Raw genomic sequence first — 24,062 nt, forward strand, 5'->3', positions numbered from 1 at the left:
GCTCCTTGCACGTCCCGTGCCTCATCTGGAAGCGTTCCCTCTGATGTTGCAAAGTCAGAGAAAAGGCTTCCGGTTCAGGCACGGGACGTGCATAGGAGCCACTACCCATGGCTTTGTGCACTGAATCAGTCAGGAAGAGGGAGCTGGCTCGAAGATAACGGCACATCGATCGCACCTTGGACCAGTGGTTGAAGAACACTGTTTGGGCATGATGCACGTGCTGGCCCTGTGGACCGGAAGGAAATTTATGTGGACTGGCACCGGTCCACGGACCGGTGGTTGAAGAACACTGAACTAGAGCACCATTGTCACATATTGGTTACTCATGTAACCAATACCGGTCTCTGACAGTGCAAATGCTTAAAGATGTGCTAATCACCCAGGAGGAAGGAAAAAGCCTCAGATCCCCTCCCACACCAACCTTAATTGAGAAAAGTGTGAGAATTCTAAACTGGGGTAAATTACCTCATCAGCATAAAAAACTTCCTCAACAGAGTAACATAAAAAAAAAGTCTTGTGCAATGCAGAGAACAGTAATCAAAGACTGAACAAATCAATCATTTAAATATTCATCCAGTGAAACTAAATCAATGGAGTACTTATCCCCAATGCAGAGTTCATTGCACATCCACGTTGGCCAGCATTTCGCCGGTGTCGGCTACCTCAGGATGTACAAAAATAAACTCCCATGTGCATGTTCTGCTCTGCTCAGCACTAATTGTGAATGAACGTAATGCGCGATAAGAGACTTTTCTGTGTTGTAACTGCAGGGAGCATGCTGGACATTTGCCACACACATAGGGCTAGATTCACTAAGCAAACCAATCAGTTTGCGACCCCTTTGCGACCCGATTTCCCTCCGACCTGATTCACTAACCTGTGTACCAATCCGATTCTGATCCGTGCATGCAAATGAGGGGAAACAGCATGCACAGTAGGCACGGACATAATTCACTAAAAAAAAAAAAAATCCAAAATAAGCAGCTGCTGTGGACCAGTCGCTCAGGTCCTTTCCGACTGCCCTTCCCCGATCTCCTGCCTGCCCCGATCTCCTGCTCTCAGCCCTGATCTCCTGCTCTCGCCCCGAATCTCTCTTGCCGCCCCCAACTCTCCTGTTCTTCCCCACAGTGCAAGCCTGTGGTTTTAACCCATAGGCTTAAAGCAGGTTAAAATCATGGGCTTGCAAAAAAAAAAAAAAAAAAAGTTTCCTGCTGAGAGCATGCGCAGACCATCTACAGGCACGGAAGATAGTCTGCGCATGCTCAAAGATCGCTCTCTAGCGATCCGTGCAGTCGGTGGGGGACGTGCCAACGATCGCCCCCATTTGCATGCAGGCTTTTAGTGAATTTGTTGGCCTGCATGCAAACGGACACGGATCGGACACGGATCGGACACGGATCGAAGGTTAGTGAATCTAGCCCATAGTTTTCCCCCTCCCCTTCCCAATGTTCTGCGGGACGTAACCAACTGGAAACAGCTCCCAGATGGCTAAGTCCTGTTTGACCTGCTATATGCTGATATACAGCGGGAGATAGCCGGCTATTTCTAACTGAATATCAGGCTCACTGGCTAGCTTGGAGACCAGCATTGAATATCCAGGATTGCCGCGGCCTGTGAGAGGCTGGGCTGCCTTCCGTGGGCTGAATATCGGGCTCTTTGTACTTACCTCCTAATTCTAGAATGCTGCATGGCCAAATTTCTGATTGACATGTCAATTTGCATGCACAACTGATTGGGGCGTATGGTTCAGTAAAGGGGACGGATCCTTGAAACAGCTCGTATGCGAAACATGTCAGAAGAAGTCCTCACCGACATTTAAGTTAAGTCTTAGCCTCTAATAAGTCTTACAATACCTAAAGTAACAAATTGCAAAGTAAAATATTAAAGTGAATTAAGTACATTATTAAAAAATCATATATAAAAAAAGAGACCGATGAAGATGGTGTAGTGTGCTAACTTGGGTAGCAAAGCTTTCTTAGGACGTTCTGGACAGAACTTAGATATTATAAGTTAGACCTGTTCTAAAAGTGTCTAAGTGCCAACAAGGTACCCAAACTGATCAGATGATCACTGGAGGGATTAGGTTATGACCTCCCACACTCCCCCAGTGGTTACTGACCTCCTCCCAAAATCATAGAAACATAGAAGATGACGGCAGAAAAGGGCTACAGCCCATCAAGTCTGCCCACTCTGCTTACCCACCCCCTGTCTATGCCCTAATGACCCAATTTCCTTATCTTGACCCTCGTAGGGATCCCACATGGGTATCCCATTTATTCTTAAAGTCTGGCACGCTGTCTGCCTCAATCCCACCCCCAAAATCAGAATGAAACAGTGCATACCTGTCTGTAGAACAGCTGCACTTGGTATGCACACATAAGAACATAAGAACATAAGAACTGCCTTCTCCGGATCAGACCTTCGGTCCATCAAGTCCGGCGATCCGCACACGCGGAGGCCCTGCCAGGTGTACACCTGGCTTAATTTATAGTCCACCATATCCTTATATGCCTCTCTTAAGGAGATATGCATCTAGTTTGCTCTTGAAGCCTAGGACGGTCGATTCTGGGAGGGCATTCCTCTGGGAGGGCATTCCAGGTGTCAACCACTCTCTGAGTGAAGCAGAACTTCCTGACATTAGTCCTGAACCTGTCCCCCCTTAGCTTCATTACATGTCCTCTAGTCCGTGTCAAATTGGACAATGTAAATAATCTTCTATGCTCTATTTTGTCGATTCCTTTCAGTATTTTGAAGGTCTCGATCATATCCCCACGCAGTCTCCTTTTCTCAAGGGAGAACAATCCTAGTGTTATAAGTCTGTCCTCGTATTCCAGTTTCTCCATACCCTTCACCAGTTTTGTTGCTCGTCTCTGCACCCTCTCCAGCAGTTTTATATCCTTCTTTAGGTAGGGAGACCAATGTTGGACGCAGTATTCCAAGTGTGGTCTGACCATTGCCCTATAAAGCGGCATTATAACTTTCTCCGATCTACTCGAGATTCCTTTCTTTATCGTGCCCAACATTCTATTTGCCTTCTTTGCCGCTGCCGCGCATTGTGCCGACGGCTTCAGGGTCCTATCTATCAGTACACCCAGGTCCTTTTCTTGTTCACTCTTCCCCAGAGTTGCACCTGACATTGTATACTCGTATTCCTTATTTTTATTGCCTAAATGCATTACCTTGCATTTCTCCACATTGAACTTCATCTGCCATTTCTCCGCCCATGTTTCTAACCGACACAAGTCGCTCTGGAGTTTCTCTCTATCATCCTGCGATCTGATCGCCCGGCATAGTTTTGTATCGTCTGCAAACTTGATGATCTCACTGGATGTTCCTTCCTCCAGGTCATTGATATAAATATTAAAAAGGATCGGCCCAAGTACCGAGCCCTGGGGTACACCACTAGTCACTTTCTCCCAGTCGGAGAACTTCCCATTTATGCCCACTCTCTGCTTTCGGTTTTCCAGCCACAGATGTCTTAAGTAGCCTGATGAGTGGGCTAATGAACCATAGAGGAGGACCCAGGTCCATAAACCACTCTAACCACTACATTAATAATGGAAAGTATGAGATCAGCAAAACCCTACTATAGTGTCATATAGGTGCCACCTGCAGCCATAAGAGCTACTGGGGGTGGAAGACAGGTGGGTATAGTAGGTTTTGGAGGAGTTTTAGAGGGCTCACCATACATTATAGGGGGGTTTTGGTGAGATGTACTTCTGGTACCCTTTATGTGAAGTTCGCAGCAGTTCCCTCTAAGAAGCTCCAACACTCTATTGGCATGTCTATGTTGCCAGTCCATTACAATGCTGCCCCCGCTCCCCCTACGTCTAAATGGTCTGGATTTTGACGTTTTGAACTTGGACATTTTTGTGGTCAAAAACGGCAAACAAATTTGGACGTCCAAAGACTAGACATCCTGGTGGTCAAGACGCCTAAGCAGCTAATTAAAAAAAAAATCTGGATGTCTTGCGGAGTTGTTGTTATTGACAATGGCCTTGTCCCCGCTTCCAACTTTGGACATCTTACGGGAAACGTCAGAAGTAGGACTTTGACGTCCCATCAAAAATGCCCCTCTTTATCTATTCTAGTCACCCTAGAGGCCACCAGCAAATTTTATACCCTTTTATGAGTAAAAAAAAAGAGCTTAACCAGTCCAGGTACTATAGCTGATGGCCTCAGTCATGAAATGCCCTTTTCAGCTTCACACAGAGGAAATCCCATCTGCATTTAATTGAAAATATGCAGCTTAAAAAAGCAGATGTTGACTTGTAGAAAGATTGTACGAATGCTCAGTGTACGCTGTAATAAGGGCTGTGTTCCGCTCACAGACCCTAATTTCCTGTCACAGCTATGTGGTAAGTGAAAATTTGGCAGCAACTCTGTGGCATAGCTGTATTAATTTTAATTGTTTTGCATATTCAATCATGTAAATTATGCATAATAAAAACTGCCTCATCTAAACCTAGCCTTTGCCTTTGTATAATATGTTTTTATTTCCTTTGGGATATCTCAGATTTCGATGTGAAAAAGAAGAGGAACAGGAGGTTTCATGATGATTGGAAATGAGGAGGAGGCCGACGGATATGGGCTGGGGCTGAGAGGGAGGGATGGGATGAGAGAGGAGAACTGGGTTAGGGAGATTTATGAATAAGAAGGGGGAAGAGGATGGAAGGGAAGCTCTGGAGGGATTCAGTTGTATTCTTCTCGGACAAAAGCCATGCTCCCCCTGGCATTTTCTTCCCGCATCTGGTCCTCGTCCCCTCTCACTTTCACCCCACCCCACCCCCATCTCCTCTTCAGCCCTCTCCACTCAGATCTTCTTTCCATTTCTGCCACTCTTCACTTTTTTGTGTATTTGCCAAAGTGGCTTCATTTCCATGCCAAAAAAAAAAAGTCTAGTATATTCCACCTGAAATGATATTTTATATAGGGTAGGAAAAATATTTTAAATATGTTTATTTCCTCTGTATTGTGCAGCAGCAGAGAGTGGCCGAGGCAAATGGATATACAAGACCAACTCGAGAGAATTACAGGGTCTCACTGAATTAGTCTACGTGGGTCCTCCCAGCGCAATCATCTCTTCTCCCAAGATCTAAATTGAAGATTTTGGTGCTCAGATGTAGCACCACTCTTTTCCCCTTGTTGGCAGAAAAGATCCCATCACATTAGGGCACAGACAGAAAAAGGCTGTCAGTGTAACCCAAGGCAGGACTTTGTCATAAGCTGCACACAACAAGTGGCAGTGAAATGGGGCAGGTTCCTCTATTCACCTCTCCATTGCCGCTATTGCTTTTCTCAGGATGGAGCTTGAGTCACAGGAAACAGTTGGATCTTGGGAGCATCAAATGCAGAGGAGTTCAGAGGAGAGCGACACGACTGATTAAGGGGATGGAAAGCCTTTCATACGCTGAGAGATTGGAAAAACTGAGACTCTTTTCCCTGGAAAAGAGAAGATTAAGAGGGAATATGATAGAGACTTACAAGATCATGAAGGGCATAGAGAGAGTAGAGAGGGACAGATTCTTCAAATTTTCAGAAAATAAAAAAACAAGAGGGCATTCGGAAAAGTTGAAAGGGGGCAAATTCAAAACAAATGCTAGGAAGTTCTTCTTTACACAACGTGTGGTGGACACCTGGAACGCAATTCCAGAGGACGTTATAGGGCAGAGTACGGTACTGGGGTTTAAGAAAGGATTGGACAAATTCCTGCTGGAAAAGGGGATAGAGGGGTATAGATAGAAATTTACTGCACAGGTCCTGGACCTGTTGGGCCGCCGCGTGAGCGGACTGCTGGGCGCGATGGACCTCAGGTCTGACCCAGCGGAGGCATTTCTTATGTTCTTATGTATTTCCAGCTGTCAGGTGCAAGTACAGTAAAACCTTGGTTTGTGAGCATAATTCGTTCCAGAAGCATGCTTGTAATCCAAAGCGCTCGTATATCAAAGCAAATTTACCCATAAGAAATAATGGAAACTCAGACGATTCGGTCCACAACTCTAAAACTTTAATACTAAATACTATACGTACTCGTATTGCAAGACCTTGCTTGCTTAGAACAGTCACTACACTCCTGCAGCGTCAGAGAGAGAAGAACCATCGGCTCAGTTGCGATGTGTGTATACTGTATGTACTTGTATTGCAAGACATTGCTTGTATATCAAGTTAAAATTTAATAAAATGTTTTGCTTGTCTTGCAAAACACTTGCAATCCAAGGTTTTACTGTACTTAGCATCTACTCCCCTTTATGCACCCTACTATAGAATTATCCCTGAATGGCTGCAAGATTCTCTCAAACATTAAGAAGAAATCATTTAGAAAACAAGAAAAAAGCTGACTCAGCCTTGAAGTACAAAGTTATTTGAATTTCCCACAGGTTAGCGTCCTCTTTTTTGGTACAATCTTGGTACAGATACGCAGGAGCTCCATGGCAAACTTACATGAAATGGTGGTTATGGGACCCGCCTCTAAAAAGAAATCGTACCTCACTAAGGAGTAATCCCTAGCTGCGAAAACTAATCCACAAATGTTTTCAAGTACCACTTTTTTTTTCCTGAATTCTGCATGAATGACTGCCTTCCATCTTATTGCATTGCCAGCTGGTCTTTAATACAGAATTTTCAATAAATGTTTGCACTCTGTACAAAACTTTGCAGCAACAAAGATTCAAAATCTGTGATTTTTTTTTTTTTTTTCCTGCAAGTAGACTTTCACATGGAAATGCATTCAAAAACTGTCGAAGCTTTGCCATTTCTATGTGTTTTGGGGTACTTTAATGCATGTTTTCATCCAAAGCCCCAAAGACAAACATTTTCACACCTTAGTATATCTGCTTCTCAGTTCTGAAGGTACATTTTTCTCAGCTTCCCTTTCATAAAGCTTCCTTGCTTCTCCGTTCTTTTTTAGGATGCAGATGAAACTCAAAACTACAACCTGTTGAAACTCCGTAGTCTGTTATTGAGAAAGACATAGGGGAAGCTACTGCTTGCCTTGTATCGGTAGCATGGAATATTGCTACTCTGGGCTTTGGCCACCATGAGAACAGGCTAATGGGCTTGCTGGACCTTTGGTATGACCCAGTAAGGCTATTCTTATGTTCTTAGTGATTCCTCTTTATCCAAATGGAAGGCAGGTTATAAGGCAGAGCCAACATGCAGGGATGTACATATTTTGACTGACGTTTTTTTTTTTTGGGGGGTGACATTTGTAGTTGCTGATGTTGCCGCTAATTGTTTCCTTTGAGCAGCAGGGAGATAGCTCTCTTGTTGCTTCAGGCTAGCTGTATGGGAGAGCTTCCATTTAGAGCTACTCCGAGCTTCTTCACTGGAGAGGTCTAAGAAGCATGCCTGGTCATTAATCATGACTAGCGACGTGTTTTTACAACTGTCAGGTCCAAAATCAACAGTCCATTAAATGCAGCAGCCACTTGAAATATCAGTCATCTGCTACTTTCCTAGGCATGCTCTAAAAACAGAGCAAGCTTCTAATAGATTAACTAGTCATTTCTCTTTGGTTAACCGTGACAGCACTACATCTTTTCCATTGTGAATTCTTGCCTCCTGACCCTTAACAGTAAGCTACCACGCTTCACTTTGGATTTCTGGGTTGGAAATGTCTGTAGGGTTTTTTTTTTTTTTCCTTTCCTTTTCTTTTCCCCCCCAGTAATATCATCACTCATAAACTGATAACCTCTAACACAGCACGGTAATATAGTAAATAATGGCAGATAAAGACCAAATAGGCCCATCCTGTCCACTCAGACTGACATTCTTTTTTATGCTTTTCCATTGTCTCCTCCCTCTTCAGCACTCTGAAACCTGAACTAGAGAATGACATGGGGACAAATTTGTCCCTGTCCCCACAGGAACTCAATTTCCCCGTCCCTGCGAGTTTTGCCGCTGTCCCTGCCCCATTCTTGTAAGCTCTGCCTTAACCGTCCAAGCCTCGAACACTTATGATTTTAAAGTGTTTGAGGCTTGTGCAGATGAGGATGGAGCTTAGGCATTGGTGGAATGAGGCATTATGACATCACAGTCTGAGCTCTAGAATGTTATTACTTAGGATTTTAAAGCGTTTGAGGCTTGTGCAGATGAGGACGGAGCTTAGGCATTGGTGGAATGAGGCATTATGACATCACAGTCTGAGCTCTAGAATGTTATTACTTAGGATTTTAAAGCGTTTGAGGCTTGTGCAGATGAGGACGGAGCTTGTAGGAATGGGGAAGGGACAGGAAAAGAACTCATGGGGACAGGACAGGAAAATGAGTTCCTGTGAGGACGGGGAAAAATGTGTTCCTGTATCATTCTCTAATCTGAATTTATTGCCTGGGCGTGTAGCCCAGCAGAAGCTATATTTATTTGATATCCTGTCTGTAGAGCTGTATCGAGCAGCATATTTTACTATTTGACCAAATATGAATAATGAAAAAACATTATTTGATCGAATATGAATACCAAATATAAATAATGGGCATTGAGCTTTAACATTACAAATAATAAAAAAAGCAACATCAAATCAGAGATCAAGTGTTTATTTCAGCAGGATTTAGCAAGGTAGAGCCCCAGATTATTTGAATTTAAATTATTATTTGGCCGAATATTTAAAAAATGTATTTGGGGCACTATTCAGGGCCAAATCAAATTGAATACAAATATTCAGTATAGTGTTAGTCTTTACTATAAATTTTAAAGTGATTTACAAAGACAAAACTAAAAAACCTAGATGCTCAATTTCAAATTCTCCTTTCCATTCATGGAGCTTCCTAAACTCAGACTTAACATATTAGCTCTACGAGGCAGTGACTTTGCAGGCACTGGATCTTTTCTTCTTCACCACTAGTCATGTATTGGGTAACTTTATGACAGGTCATCTAGGTCGGAATTGCAAGTAGGTAACTATATTTGAGGATAGACTATAGATACTTAGGGGGCCATCACCTTCTTCTCGATACCCTTTTCTTACTTGGATTTTTGATCTTTCTTGGTTCTCTTCTTATCTCTTCCATCATACCTTTAATGTATGCAGTGCTCTGTCCTGGGACCTCTTCTTTTCTCATTCCTTGGTGCTCTTATCTCCTCCCATGGTTTTCAATATCACCTCTATGCTGATCACTCCCAGATCTACCTCTCTACATGAGCAATCTCTACAGGAATCATGGCCCGAGTCTCAGCCTGCCTGTCCGACATTGCTGCCTGAAGGTCCCACCACCACTTAAAACTGAGCATGACCAAGACTGAGCTACTTATCTTTCCACCTAAACCTACCTCTCCTTTCCCCTCACTCTCTCAGTTGATAACATTCTCATCCTCCCTGTTTCATCAGCTTGCAACCTCTGGGTCATCTTTGTCTCCTCTCTCTCTTTCTCTGCACAGACTGCCAAAACCTGTTGTTTCTTTCTCTATATCATCTTCAAAATCTGACCCTTCCTCTTTGAGCACACTACCAAAACCCTTATCGACACCCTTGCCTAGACTACTGCAACTTGTTTTTCACAAGTTTTCCAAGTAACCATCTTTCTCCCCTTCAATCTGTTCAAAATTCTGCTTCATAACTTATATTCCACAGGAGTTGCTATGCTCACACCACCCCTCACTTCAAGTTACTTCATTGGCCCCCTATCCATTTCCGTATACAGTTCAAACTCCTCTTATTGACTTACAAGTGCATTCACTTTGCAGTTTCTCAATCTCTCTCTTCTTTTCTCTCTACCTTTACTCCTTCCCGTTCATCAGGCAAGTCTCTCTTATCTGTACCCTTCTCCTCTACTGCTAACTCCAGACTATGTTCCTTCTCTCTTGCTACACCTTATGCCTGGAACAGACTGCCTGAATCAGTACATTAAACTCCAAAGCCTACTTTTTCAAGTTGCTTATAACTCCTAAGCCCCACTCGTTTATGAAGAATCGTTCCAACAAGGATCCTAGTTTCGGCATGTAAACAACGCCTTCCTCAGGGAACACAGAATCGGAGAACGAAGAAGCAACCGACTAAAACAGAAACAGAAACAAAACTTTAGAAGTACGTGGTGCAAAAACACCGTAATAGCGCTGAACAATATGAGCAAACGATCTCCAGGCTAGTAAGTGAAATGTCCTAATTTTGCCATTAACATGTGGCCATTAGGAAAAACTTTGCATGTGAGCCCCTACCACCACCACCTATTTTGTAGGCAGTAAGGCCCCCCCACGCTAATGCTGTGTTAATCAATTAGCACACAGCAATGCTTTGCACACTAACTGATTAACATTGGCCAATTTACTGCAGGATACTACTGTATAGCCTACAGTAAGCCTTTTTAATGTGTGATAAACATACGCTAGGGCTTTTAGCTGTTTAGTAAAAAGACCTCTTTGTGCATTATGTAAATCCATTATAATGCTTGAATTACAACCAAAAAACACAAGTACTAGTTATTTAAATTTATTTAGTTTGACCACGTTTGAGAAAAGCCAGGTCTTTGACAAGTAAAGCAAAGGACAACATTGAAAGACTGACAATCTATGGAAGGATGTTGATATCCCGGATTATTTTTTTCCTGACAAACATGCTTGCAGCCATCAAGCACAGAGTACACTGGTTCACTCATAAGCATCTGGTATAAGTGCTTAGACAAGATCTCTGACTTAAATCATGTCTTAATGTTTACAAAATGGGAGCAGTAAGGATGGGATGTCCATGTCCAAGTGCCCCAACCCCTCATCAAGTTGACTATGACCATCTGGCAACTGCCAACACAATCTACATTATTATTCAAAACTGCAGAAACTGCCAAATTCTGCAGTCTTATACCAGACAATTAATGATAGCATATTGTGCAAGATGAGGGATCCCAAAATCTAAGTGCAAGGAAATTTAAAATAAAAGTCTGCCAGTTACACTGAGTTCTTGTTGGCTCTTTTGAATGTAATTTTTGGATACTTAAAAAGATTTATACTAAAATAAAAGCCTGAGGTACAAAACATTTTTTCCCCATAGATACAAACTAGGAAAAACTTTTTAGCACCAGGGCAAGTCACGGGTAGGCCGTGGTGCACCAACTTTCATTTCAGGCCCAATCTTAAAGCATGCAAGTAGGAAGGAGGAACAAGGTTCAGCTTTTGTCTCCCTTCACTACGCATCTGTCTCTTCTGTTATAGAATTGCATTGCACAGATTAAAATTAAGAGCTATACAGTGATGCCTTGGAATCCGAACTTAATCCATTCCAGAACTCCGTTTGAGTTCCAAAGTGTTCGAGTTCCAAGACAATTATTCCCATTTAAAATAATAGAAACTGAATTCATCCGTTCCTGGGTCCCACAAACTCAAATTTTAACAGTAAATACACTGGATTTTAAGGTAAAATATTAAATATTCCAAAGCAGCATTCAGATTCTGGGGCAGAAACACACACATACAATGTGCAGGGCGTTCGGATTCCAAAGCAGAGTTCAGATTCTGGGGCAAAATTTACCACAAAAAAAAGTTTGGAATCCAAAGCGTTCGAGTTCTGGGGCATTCGGATTCCGAGGTACCAAGTGGGAGGAGGGGGCTGGCACTAAGCCTGCAACAGGTATTAGATGTCTCACAACTTCTTCCCTGGTGTTCATGAAGTGTCATCAGTAGAGTTGCCAGATTTGCTCTATAAAAACAGAAGACACCTGGTCCTGCCTCGTTCTGCCCCCAGCCCCACCAACACATGAACCTCTCCGGGTTCGGGCCTACGTCTGCGTATGCGTGGACGTTGACGTGATGACATCATGCACATGCGCAGACACTCTCCTGATGAGACCCTGAGGTCGGGGACTTCCAAAACCCAAACAAACTGCCGGGTCTTAGAAGTCCCTCTGGGCACCCGGTCAGTCTTCTGAAAAGAAGACATGTCGGACGTCTGGAAACCCAAGTCATCAGATGTTTCTCCCTGAGTAAGAACATAAGAAATGCCGCTGCTGGGTCAGTCTTGCCCAGCAGTCCGCTCACGCAGCGGTCCTTAGGTCAAAGACCAGCGCCCTAACTGAGACTAGCCCTACAAGTTCAGCAGGAACTTGTCTAACTTTGTCTTGAATCCCTGGAGGGTGTTTTCCCCTATGACAGACTCCGGAAGAGCGTTCCAGTTTTCCACCACTCTCTGGGTGAAGAAGAACTTCCTTACATTTGTGCTAGGTATAGGCCCAGCCTGTTTGGTTATCTGGTGCCAGTTCTCAGATCGTGGAAATACCAAGGCCAGATTGAGCTCCTAGATCTGAAGCACAAGCAGTTTGACACTTGTCCCTATTTTACAGTGCAAACGTTTATGAACATGCGAAAATTGATGGGTGGTCACACTTAAAAGTCTGTTACTTAAGGCTCCTTTTACAAAGCCGCGCTAGCGGTTTTATCGCACACACCGGATTAGCGCTCGCTATAGCATGCGCTAGCCGGAAATCTACCGCCTGCTCAAAAGGAGGTGGTAGCGGCTAGCGCGCGTGGCAATTTAGCGCGCGCTATTCCACGCATTAAGGCCCTAGCGCGGCTTTGTAAAAGGAGCCCTTAATCTCATTCCACTTGGCAAGTAAAGGTAGATAACAAGCACAAATAAAACTGTAAAATTTCACATTGAAATTCAAATGGTGGCTGAGAAAACAGCGAAAAAACTCTAGGGGTATACTTTTTTTTTTTTGCCTCACCATGTATGCAGCAGCTGAATACTAGATGGAACACCCGTGTTTCTCACTAATATTAACAAGATAATACCGGCGGAGCCTGTAAGAATATTCAGTTTAACTATCCATGCAGTGCTTCTGAAAATTCAACGATAGAAAATATAGCAGCCACCACTAAGGGCTCCTTTTATGAAGCCGCGTTAGCGGCTTTATCGCATGCACATTTTTAGTGCGCGCTAACCCCTGTGCTAGCCGAAAAACTACCACGGCTGGCAAATTAGCACGCGCTATTACACGCGATAAACCGCTAATGCGGCTTCGTAAAAGGAGCCCTAAAGGTATCCAACCTTTCGAATATCGAGCCTCAAGTAACTCTGTACAGGGGTTTTGGAAAATCCAACTGCTCACTCAGCTGGGGCACGTGGATTTTCATTGCTCTCATACTTGGAGCGTGAAGATGTGGCATCTTCACTCTGATCGGGGCTTGTTGAGAGACAGCACGGTGTGCGGAGGGTCGGGGTTCCAGCGAGGGCAGTTTGGAGGGCTTCCGAGTGATGAGCGGATGGGAAAGGAGAAGAACAAGAGGAAGTGAATTTAAAAAGAAAACAAAAAAACTAGAGCAGGAGAGAGAGATGCATGAAAGCTCCAAGGCAGGTGAGGAGGGTGACTACAGCTATGAGAGGAAAAGGAGGCAAAAAGCAGAGGAGAATGAACAGGCAGGATAATGAGAGGGCTGTAAGAGGGAAGCAGTACGGCAGCACGGTACATGACAAGTGTATTACCTTGATGAATAAGCCATGAAAAAAAATGTAAAATCCCCGACTATAAAAATAGAGAAAATCCTTGCGTCACTTCAGCACTTTGATTTAATCCACCGTATGACCTTGAAAACAAGTAAGGACAGTGTGATTTTAATCAGTGTTCAGGTTTAGGTTCACAATCGCACAGGACCAGCAGAATCCATGCAGGGCTCTCACTGTACATTGCTCCTCATTTCATTATGGTTCATTACGTTGATACCTGTCAGAAAGCATTAGAGGCAGGGGCCTTGAGTGAAATGGCTGAGATGGTAATTTAGAAACAATATACTGTCTAGAGGAAATCTAGCAATGTTCAAAATCCAATTAGAAAAAGCAAATGTAAAGACAAACTAAGTGATGTGCGCAGTCGGAAGCTAGGATGTTTCGATTTTTTAATAACCTAAACTAGAGAAAATCTTTTTTTTTTTTTTTTTTAATGCAAGCACTCCCATCATATATTCAGTAATTGTGGCTTTGTTCGTTTAGAGCTCACTCCTCCAGTATTAAATGTCTTGATGTCTAAAAAAATATATATAATAACTTGGCCCATGGCAGAATGCCCATCAATCTAACTTTACTTGCATGGGCAAAGCTTAAGTGAATTAATTCAAGGTCATTTGTTTCAAATCTAGTGCAAAGGATCCTTTAAGTGAACAATCAAGAATAATCAAGTCTCATTGTTTAAACAACCACAATAGTAAATCACTACAAGCATAGCTACATAATAATATAAAGGGTAATAAACTGACCACAAAAAGGTTTATAGTACATGCTATTTTTTTTCTCGTAAAAATAATGAGTCCTTAAATTGGCACCCACATGTATTGTTTCTGAATGTTCATCATGAAGGTGGAAACAATTCTGACAGCTCCTAGGATATGAGACTTGAAAAGCTAAACTATAAAGAATAAAGAAACCAATCCAGTTTCAAATCCAGTGCAGTCAATTCTAATTAAGACCTCCTGTTTGTAGGACTTTTCCGATTTTTCCAAACGTGCATTCAGGGTCCCTCTTCTTCACAAGGAATTCATCCTGCCGTGATTTCACTCTACGGCAAGTGCCTTATACCCTATTCAAAAGATGGTTAATTAGGTGCAAAACGGGCACCTGCCACGTGTCAATGACCGACAGGCGCCGCTTCCAGAATTGCAGCTCCAAAGGACCCTGGGCAGTGGAAATGTAGGCCAGGGTTTTACAGGCCTTCATTTCTGGCACCCAGGGTAAGGTTATCAGATGTCTGGGCGGATGGCTTTTCAATACCGGGTTTTGAAAAGCTCACTGCTCGGGCCCATGTCAGGAGGGCATCTGCACATGCGCGGATGCAATACGGTGATGTCATCATCATGCATGTGACATCATCGCGTCACACCTGCATATGAGCAGAGGCCCTCCTGACGTGGCTCAAAGCAATAAAACAGGTTGAAGGGGATGGGAGTGGGGGGGCGGGGCGAGACTGGGACGGAATGAGGCATGACTGTATTGGCCACCATGAGAACGGGCTTCAGGGTTTGATGGTCTGGCCCAGTAAAGCTATTCTTATGTTCTTATGACTTGGGAGGAATGGGGAGGGACTTGGTAGAAGTGGGCGAGCCTGGGGGCGGGGCCATGAGTCCAGATTTTACAATAATAAAATTTGGTAACCCTAACCCAGGGTCCTTCCTGAATCACAGCCAGTGGTTCAATCTTCCATCTTAAGCATGCTCGATTATTGCAACATAATTTACTTGGGAGCCTTCAAAAAAACCATTCTAAGACTCAGAGTCATTCAAAATACAGCAGTTCGACTGATCTTTGGACTGAAGAAATGGGATCACATAAGCCCCTATTACCAAAAACTCCATTGGCTTCCCCTGGAGGCGTGAATTCTATTCAAGTTCTCTTGTCTGTGTTATAAATCAATACTTGGTCTGGCCCCCACTTACCTAGTTTCCCAATTTAATCTGGCAATTTCTATTAGGCCCACACGAAGAATACATCTGTTCACCTACCCAACAATAAAGGCCTGCCACTATAAAAAATTCATGCCCAGAACCCTCGCCTTCCAGGCAGGCAAATGGAACGATTGGCTGAGTAACGTTATCTCATACTCCTCAACTTACCTTAATTTTAGAAAATTGATAAAATCGAGTTTGTTCAAGCGATTTGTAAACTAAGAATTCCATAGCACTGCAAATTCAACCATTAACCTTAAGAACTTTATAGCTTTCTACTTCTTCCGTTATATAAGATTGTATAGATCTCTTTGAATTGTTGACCTCTTCGCTGATTGTCCAGCACTTCTTGTTGTAAACCGCCTCAAACTTTTCATGGCTTTGGCGGTATATAAAAATAAAATTATTATTATTATTATTGATGTGCCACTTAAACCCAATTAAACCCTAAGTTTGAGTGTCCTTTTTTGAATGCACCCTTATATGATCTCATCTCTGTGCCTGACATTTGCGCGGTTGTGTTCTGTAACATCTGAAGTCTTTGTAAATGAATCTGAGGGACCTCTGCGTAAACTGCAAATAATCTAGTGAAAGACCAAAAAGAAAACAGGATTAGAACAGGTGAGTTCCAAAACCAACTATGCTATTTTCAAAACAGATAGACAGCTATAGGATGTGTGGAAATTGCACTAAAAGGCATTTATTTGTAAGGTACGAGTATTCAGTGAAGAAAATGTTCTCAGACTTGCTAGCATTCTTGAAAATAAAAACTTGCATTTATCCAGAAAAGAAGCATTCTGGATGTGACAGGTTTTGAAACTCGCCTCTCACTTCTTCAATTAAGAACTAGAGTTTTACAAAGATGCTAAATAGCTTGGAATTTTTAATCCACACTGTCGTCTGAGAAAGGATTAATTCACGCTGCATTCCAAATGTTCATCCCGCTTCCTTTTTTTTTTTTTCACCTGGTCTAAAACTTGATTTTACAAATCAATGGAGCAGAATCTCTCTCTGGTGTGAAAGAATAGATCTCAGATAGGGTGTTTTATTTCTTCATTAGTGTGCCGTCACACTGAGTGATTACTAAATACAGGGCTGAATGGGGGTTAAAGACTGAACAATGAGCAAAAAGATGCCTGGTAATTATGGCTCACTGGGTTTGTCACCTGGTTCCATCAAAGGGTAAGTAAGATGAGATGAGAAGCGATTAGGGCTGTCTGTGTACAGGCAAAAGATTTTTCAGTTTTCAGAAAATTTGGCTTTTCCTCCCATTTTTGTTGATTTTTTTTTTGAGGGGAGGGGTTATTTCAAATATATGTTTTAATTAAAAAAGCATTTAACACGTATTTGAACTTTTTCAACATGCAAAAATTGATTGTGTTGCAAATTAATTCATAGGCTCATTTGCATCAAATCAATGTTGTATGCGCTAAGGGCCCCTTTTACAAAGCCAAGGTACATGCACTGAAGCCCATTTAATTCCTATGGGTTTAGGTGTGTTACCACAGCTTTGTTAAAAGTGCCCTAAACTTTTTAAGGTACACTAAAGTACCAAATACACTAGGGTCATACAGCCAACAGGGATGAGAGATTTTTTTTTTAAACCGCCACTGGTGTTATGTCCAGATATTCAACGCCAGGTCATGTACATGCTCCAGCATCAAATATCCAGGTTTATGCAGCCAGCTATCTCTTATGCAGTTAAGTACAAAATTTAGCATATAGTCCCTGATTCGTGTTTTAATTGATTCAATTGGTGCTATTAATCAAAACGAGCCATTAAAAAACAATTTAAAAATATTAATTTGCCGGTAGGCACTTATCTCAGTAGGCGTGATGTAGGCATCTACACCGAGGTGCCTACCCAAAAGTAGGCATAGTTAGAGGTGAGATTTGGGTATGGATTGAGTTAGGTGCCAGTATTTTAGGCCAAGAAAACCCTGGCCTAATATACCAACACTTAATTCAATTTAGGTGCTCGTAGGCGCTATACAGAACTTGAAGGCAAATCATCTCAACTTTATAATGGACTCTGAAGGCGACTGGAAGCCAATGCAATTTTTTAAGGTATGGTGAGATATGGTCATATTTAGACAAACCCATTATAAGACGTGCCGCTGCGTTTTGTGTAACATGCAATGCTCTGCATCTTGCCTTTGTTATCCCAAGGTACAAGGCATTAGAGTAGTCAAGCCTGGACAAAACTATGGACTGAACAACATGACTAGAGTTAGAACAAAGATGGATTTTCTACTTTAAATGCTCTAGAACCCAAGTGACTTAACACTGTGACAGACTTTTTGGAAACCTGCTTGGATTTACTGAAGCCCTTTTGAATGAGGACTTTTGATTGATGCCTGTGAATAAACAAGCTGACTGGTAGATTCAAAAATGAGAGTTTGTATAAGAGCATTCTGCCATTATTGCATCACGTCAGTTGTTGAGAGAGGAGCTCCGAAAGCTGCTCCCTGAAGTAATCTACTCCTGAAGCAGCAATGATTATGTGCAAAGCAAAAGTCTCAGCCACTGAAGTATGGTAGAAGAGGATTACATTTTGATAAACAGTATTTTGACAAGATAGGGCTTGAATGCTCGATCATTTAACAATAAGTACAAGAAAGGACATATTTATCCAAGCGGCAACTGAAATGAGTTAAAAATAAGTTCATACCAGAAACAAGACTGCCTTTGCAGATAGCTATAGGATGTGTGAAATTTGAACCAAAAAAACCATTTATTTGTAAGGTATATGATATTTATGCCTACAGCCTGGCTATCCTGCATAGGCTCACTCTTACTGTTATTGGAAGCCAAGCAGGGTCAGACCTAGCTAGTACCTGGATGGGAGACCACCTGGAAATACCAGGTGCTGTAGGCTGAGGGGCCCTTTATTTGGCAGCAACAAGGTGGAGCCACACACTGTGCAGGAGAAGACAATGGCAAACCACTCTTGTACTCTGCCATGAAACATCATAGGGATTCCTAACTGCGATTTTCACATATAATGTAGACATGTCTGGACAACATCATACTGGCAAAAACGAAAAAGGAAACAAAAAACAAAATGAAAATGCCTTTAAACCTTGAAGGTGCTCAGAACCAATATATGGTAAGAAAGTGACCAAACCGGGGCAACAACCCCTGTAAGGACTTTCAAAGAGTCTATCATTGCACCATCCTCAAACGGTAGAAAGGTATTTAAATTTTGGTGAATATCTTTTTCTAAACCTGTTGACAGGAAATGCAATCGGTTTAGAAGTGAAGATTTAGGAAGTTGTTGAACTTGATGTTCCATCAGCATGGGGGTTCTCTGAAGAAGCCTGTCGGCGAAACGCGTTAGGACCCACCTGTACCTGCTGTAGCAAGTTGGCTTCCTAAACACTCACAGTTAAATTTTGCCTACTTTGAGGATCATAGTTTTCACTTAAGCATTGGACATTTTAAATGGACATTTAATAGAAAAAAGAAGAAAAAAAGTACAAAAAGATATTCACCAAAATTTAAATACCTTTCTACCGTTTGAGGATGGTGCAATGATAGACTCTTTGAAAGTCCTTACAAGGGTTGTTGCCCCGGTTTGGTTCTGAGCACCTTCGAGGTTTAAAGGCATTTTCATTTTGTTTTTTGTTTCCTTTTTTGTTTTTGTCAGTTCACAGCCCTTTGGGAACTTTCTTTATTTGAATTTCACCCTGTTGTTATATTGTGGACAACATCATAGACATCCCCCAATATAACATATCAAAATCAAGGCAAAACCACATATACATCAAATCAAATGATCAATTCTAAAGTAGATAGCCACACCAATTCACATTAGCATGTAAAGCAAGTCTAATACCATCAATTCAGAAATACAACATGCTGACAGGGAATTCTAAAGAGGATATCATCAGAGGAATAAGCATTAGCATAGGAAGACACTGGCAAATAATTGCGTTTTCAGCATTTTCTTAAAGTTCATCCTCCCAATACAGAATCGCAAAATACCAGGCAGGGTATTCCATAATTCCACACCAGCCACAGATATCATTGATGCTCCGATCTTAACATGCATGATAGACATTCCTCCCTTCAAACTTAATTTCATCCCATTTTCCGATCTAAGCTCTCTTTTCGGTTTATAAATTTCAAAAAATTCTTGTAAGATCTTTGGAAAAGCATGTGTGGTGTATAATCGCATCAATCTTACGTTGGCTAGAATTCTTGAAAATAAAAAACTTGTATCTTCATGCTTAACAGGTTTTGGAACTCCTTTCCAATTGCTGAGACAAATGTTTGATTATTGAAAGAACTACTTTAGAAAATTACAGAATGTGGAGGGGCTTTGTTTTTTGCAAAATCCACTCTGTAAGACAGTATCCCGCAAACTTTGTCAAGCTGCGGCACAGTAAATGTAGTGGCCGCGGCTCAAGGCATCCAGAAGTGCACTGTCGTCAATGCGATGACATCACGTGCATGCGTGACATCATCATGTCGATGCATGCGCGAAGGCCCTCCAGATGGGCCTTGAACTGCCGATGGGTGGGTGCCGGCACAGAAGACACAGAGAGAAGGACAGGCGCTGGCGCCAGCTGATTGCCTACAGGACATGCCTCTCACACGAGAGGCAGTCAGCCAGCGTCTCTCCTCCTCCCCAGCGTCTCGCGACACACCTCGAATTTCAGGAGGCACACATTAGGCAGACTAAGGCCAGTACTGGGCAGACTTGCTCGGTCTGTGTCTGTATATGGCCATTTGGAGGAGGATGGGCTGGGGAGGGCTTCAATGGCTGGGAGGGTGTAGATGGGCTGGAGCAGGTTTTAACAGAGATTTCGGCAGTAGGAACCCAAGCACAGTACCGGGTAGAGCTTTGGATTCTTGCCCAGAAATAGCAAAGAAGAAAAAATAAAAAAAATAAATTTAAATTGAATCAGGTTGGGCAGACTGGATAGACCATTCGGGTCTTTATCTGCCGTCATCTACTATGTTACTACGTAGACTAGTTGGGAGGGAGGGTTCTTGAGTGGGCAGACTTGTTGGGCCATCGGCCCTTTTCTCCCGTCATACTCTGTTTCTATGTTTCTAACTCTATGTAGTTTGCAATACACTGCTGTAAGAGCAAATCTCTGTCTGAGCATATATCTGAGGTCCTTTTTTTCTCCTTTAAATGCGTAATTAACAGCTGTGCTTTGTCCTTCATGGACAGAAGGTAAAAGACCACTAGAGGTTATATTATTTCTTTGCTTTACCCATTATATTGTTTAAAAATCACCCTCCAAGAATGTGCACTTTTTATGCTAGTTGGTTTTCAAAAGCAAGCCACCTGCATAACTTTGCTTTGAAAAATAGCTACAAAGCATACAAGGAAAAAGCATCTGTGCGCTTTGCCGTTACAGGTGCTGCCCCCATAACGTTTACCTGAACACGGCACAAAACATGAATACAGAGCCGAACAATTGATTTAATCCCTGATTAAGTCAAGTCATTTACCGCACTGTAGCTAGCTGTGGCCTGTGGGGATTAGATGTTTCTAAAAGCACATCTTATCAAGAGGAGAAAATGTGGCCTCAAGTTAGCCAAGTCAGCATAGCAGAGACCTTTGACAGCTGTAAACTTGGGCATTGAAGCAATGTATAGCAAACTGGGTTGCTTACAATGAAGTCCCACAACCAAAACGATTTTCTTAAAGCTCTAAGAAATCTATCAAATGTTCCAAGCTACAGATTATAAAGCATGCTCTATGAAGCATGAATATATGGTCGAAAGTGTATCATGCCACTGAGTGTAGTAGCATGTCCAATATATATTACTATAGTTTGCGATGCAGGATGGAATCGTTCAAACAGTGGGGTGGAGGGGTAGCTCAGTGGTGACAGCACTATCATTTAAATTTCTCCAGAATTCTACTGTTCAACGGCTCCCCCTTCTGCTTCTATTCCTTTCTCTCCTCTCTTCTACCTTCCAAAGTATTTAGATCAATGCTGTCTTGTTAAAATGTTTATTTTATTTTTATTTTTCCTCTAACTCTACTTTTCACTTCTCTATTACCCTCCAGGTACTTTAGTTAGATTGTGAGCCTTCGGGACAGTAAGGGAATTTTTCAAGTACCTTTCTTATTTCTAATCTTAATGTATATTTTCTGTAAACCGCTTAGAACCTAACGGATGTAGCGGTATATAAGAAATAAATTACATTACATTACATTACTGGGTAAGGCAGCTTCAAATTCTTCTGCTGCCCCTTGTGGTTATGAGCAACTCACTTAACCCTCTATTGCAGTGTCTCGCAAACTTTCCAGCCAGCAGCACACTAAATCCAGTGTCCCGGCCGGAAGGCACCCGGAAGTGCCCATCTGGCCGTGACACGCTGGTGGAGGGATCCAGGAGGTGCGGGGAGAGGAGGAGATACGCAGACCAGGAGGAGAGTCATCTGTGCCGGCTGACTTCCTGCAGGACGTGCCTCTCACTGCGAGAGGCACGTCCTGGAGGCAGGCAGCCGGAGTGGACGACTCTCCTCCTTGCCAGTGTGCCATGGCACACCAGAAATCTCAGGAGGCACACTGGTATGCTTCGGCACACAGTTTGTGATACATACTGCTCTATTGCCTCAGATGCAAACAGATTGTTAAGTCCTCTAGAGACAGGGAAATACCTACTGTACCTTAATGTAACTCATCTTGAGGTATATCCAAATAAATAAACAAGGTCCAGGAATAATTTGAATACATACATGCCTTATTTCTAAAGAAGAAGACTTAGACATCTGCATTGTTCATTTTTAGATTTCAGCCATTTTCCCTGTAACCCACCTAGAACTCTAACTAATGAGGATTTGGTGGGATATAAGATTGCACCTAATATAACAATATTCCCTTTGAGATGCACCTCAGTTGTTCACTGCTTGCCACTGTCAGCAACAGGGCATCTTGGGAAGCTAAATGCGCCTCGCTGGGGGGGGGGGGGTTCTCTCTCACTGCAAACATTATTATTCATGAAGCAAGAAACAAGAAGAATTATTGAACTTACGGGTGCAGGGCATCGAGGCAGGATCATTTTCTGCTCGGAAATAGACACGGTCACAGGTGCAGGAGGTCGAGCCTTCTCGAATGGAATAGCTGTGGGGTGGACATTTGGCACAGTCAGCGTCTGCCGAGAGGGCTTTGTAGTATCCAGTTTTACAAGCTGAAAGGAGACACAGAAGTGAAAGGTGTTATTTACACAGCAAGTGGTCATAATGTTCACCAGATGAGGATCCAGCTGTGAAGCAGAATACTAGGAGGTCGTCAGATGACAGTGGTGTTGGATTCGGTGTCAGGTCAAAAGCGCACTGGGACAAAGGCGCGCGCAGACAGTTGAGCGCAGCGCGGAGGCTCGCACCGAAGAAAATTACAGTTTTTAGGGGCTCCGACGGGGGGTTTTGTTGGGGAACTCCCCCACTTTACTTAATAGAGATCGCGCCGCGTTGTGGGGGCGGTGTGGGGGGGTTGTAACCAGTGTTCCCTCTAAGCGGGCGGGTGTTGTGAGCAAACTTTTTTCACCGTGAGCCAAAAATATCGGGCGCCAGCAAGTTATGAGCCAACTCGCCCGATTCTCCTCTCGCCGCCCTGCCATCTGCCGTACGCCTCTTCCGATCGTGCGCTGTGACGAGAAACGTGTGCGCTGCGATGTAATATTTTGTGCGCCAGCGCACGCCAGCGCAGCTTAGCGGGAACACTGGTTCAAATGGTTTTATTTATTTCCCCAAATTTATTTTTGTTATACGCATTGAAAATATTTGATATTGCGTTTAAATCAAAATCTCAATAAACTTGAAACGAGTGCCCGTGAGATTGTGGGAGGGTTAAATACTCAAAACTTAGAAGTTTTTGCTACGCCAGCTTTCTGGTATCTTTACATACAGTGGCGTACCTAGCATATGTAACATCCGGGGCCCATCATTTTTTGGCACCCCCCCCCCATCTGTACGAAAAACGTGATTTTTAGTAACAAGCCACATGTCACACATGAGTACCTAGGAAAAGGCAGCATCTTACATATTGCAGTGAACAGTACATCAATACACCCATTGTAAAACTAAACAAGCCAGACCAGCACAGATCAATCCTACACCGTCAATCCTAACAGAAAACCATGTCTTTCGAACACACAGAACACAGAAAACACCTTCGCCTAGTAAGGAATATGTAATCACAAACTAACCCCTCCCTCTTTTACAAAACTGTAGTGTGGATTTTAGCTACTGAGGTAACAGCTCTGATGCTCATAAAATTCTGAGCATCAGAGCTGCTACCACCAAGGCTGGTGCTAAAAACGCTTCACAGTTTTGTAAAAGGGGGGATAAAATAAAAATACATAGACAAAGGTTAAATTGAACCAGCAAGAAGCTGGACTCTGCATACAATGCTTCACAGAAACAGTGACACATGTCTCCTAAAGCAATAAATAAATAGAAATTTTTTTCTACCTTTGTCTTCTGTGGTTTCTCCTTTCCTCATCTTCTTGTAACTCTCTTCCTTCCATCCACTGTCTGCCGTCTCTCTTCCCCTATATGGCATCTTCTCTCCTTCTATGCCCCTTCCAGAAACTGTATGCCTCCCCCTTCCATCTCTCCTTTCACCCCATTGGTCTGGCATCTCTCTCCTCGCCTTCCCTCTCCCACACCTCTCCTCATAGTCTGGTATCTCCCCTTCCCTGATTCTCTGGCATCTCTCTCCTTTCCTTTTCTTCCATCTT

General features: G+C 42.8%; 1 protein-coding gene across 4 annotated transcripts in view; it reads right to left on the reverse strand.

The window, feature by feature from the left end:
• The window catches only part of EPHA4 (EPH receptor A4), a 328,329-nt gene that overhangs the window by 181,192 nt on the left and 123,075 nt on the right, over positions 1-24,062 (reverse strand). For all 4 annotated transcript variants that reach the window (XM_033958139.1, XM_033958137.1, XM_033958138.1 and 1 more), the window contains exon 4: positions 22,356-22,511. In XM_033958139.1, coding sequence (XP_033814030.1) covers positions 22,356-22,511 — 156 coding nt within the window. The remainder of the gene's footprint in view (positions 1-22,355; positions 22,512-24,062) is intronic.

The sequence above is a fragment of the Geotrypetes seraphini genome, chromosome 9 (assembly GCF_902459505.1).
Source record: "Geotrypetes seraphini chromosome 9, aGeoSer1.1, whole genome shotgun sequence".
NCBI classification, from domain to species: Eukaryota; Metazoa; Chordata; class Amphibia; order Gymnophiona; family Dermophiidae; genus Geotrypetes; species Geotrypetes seraphini.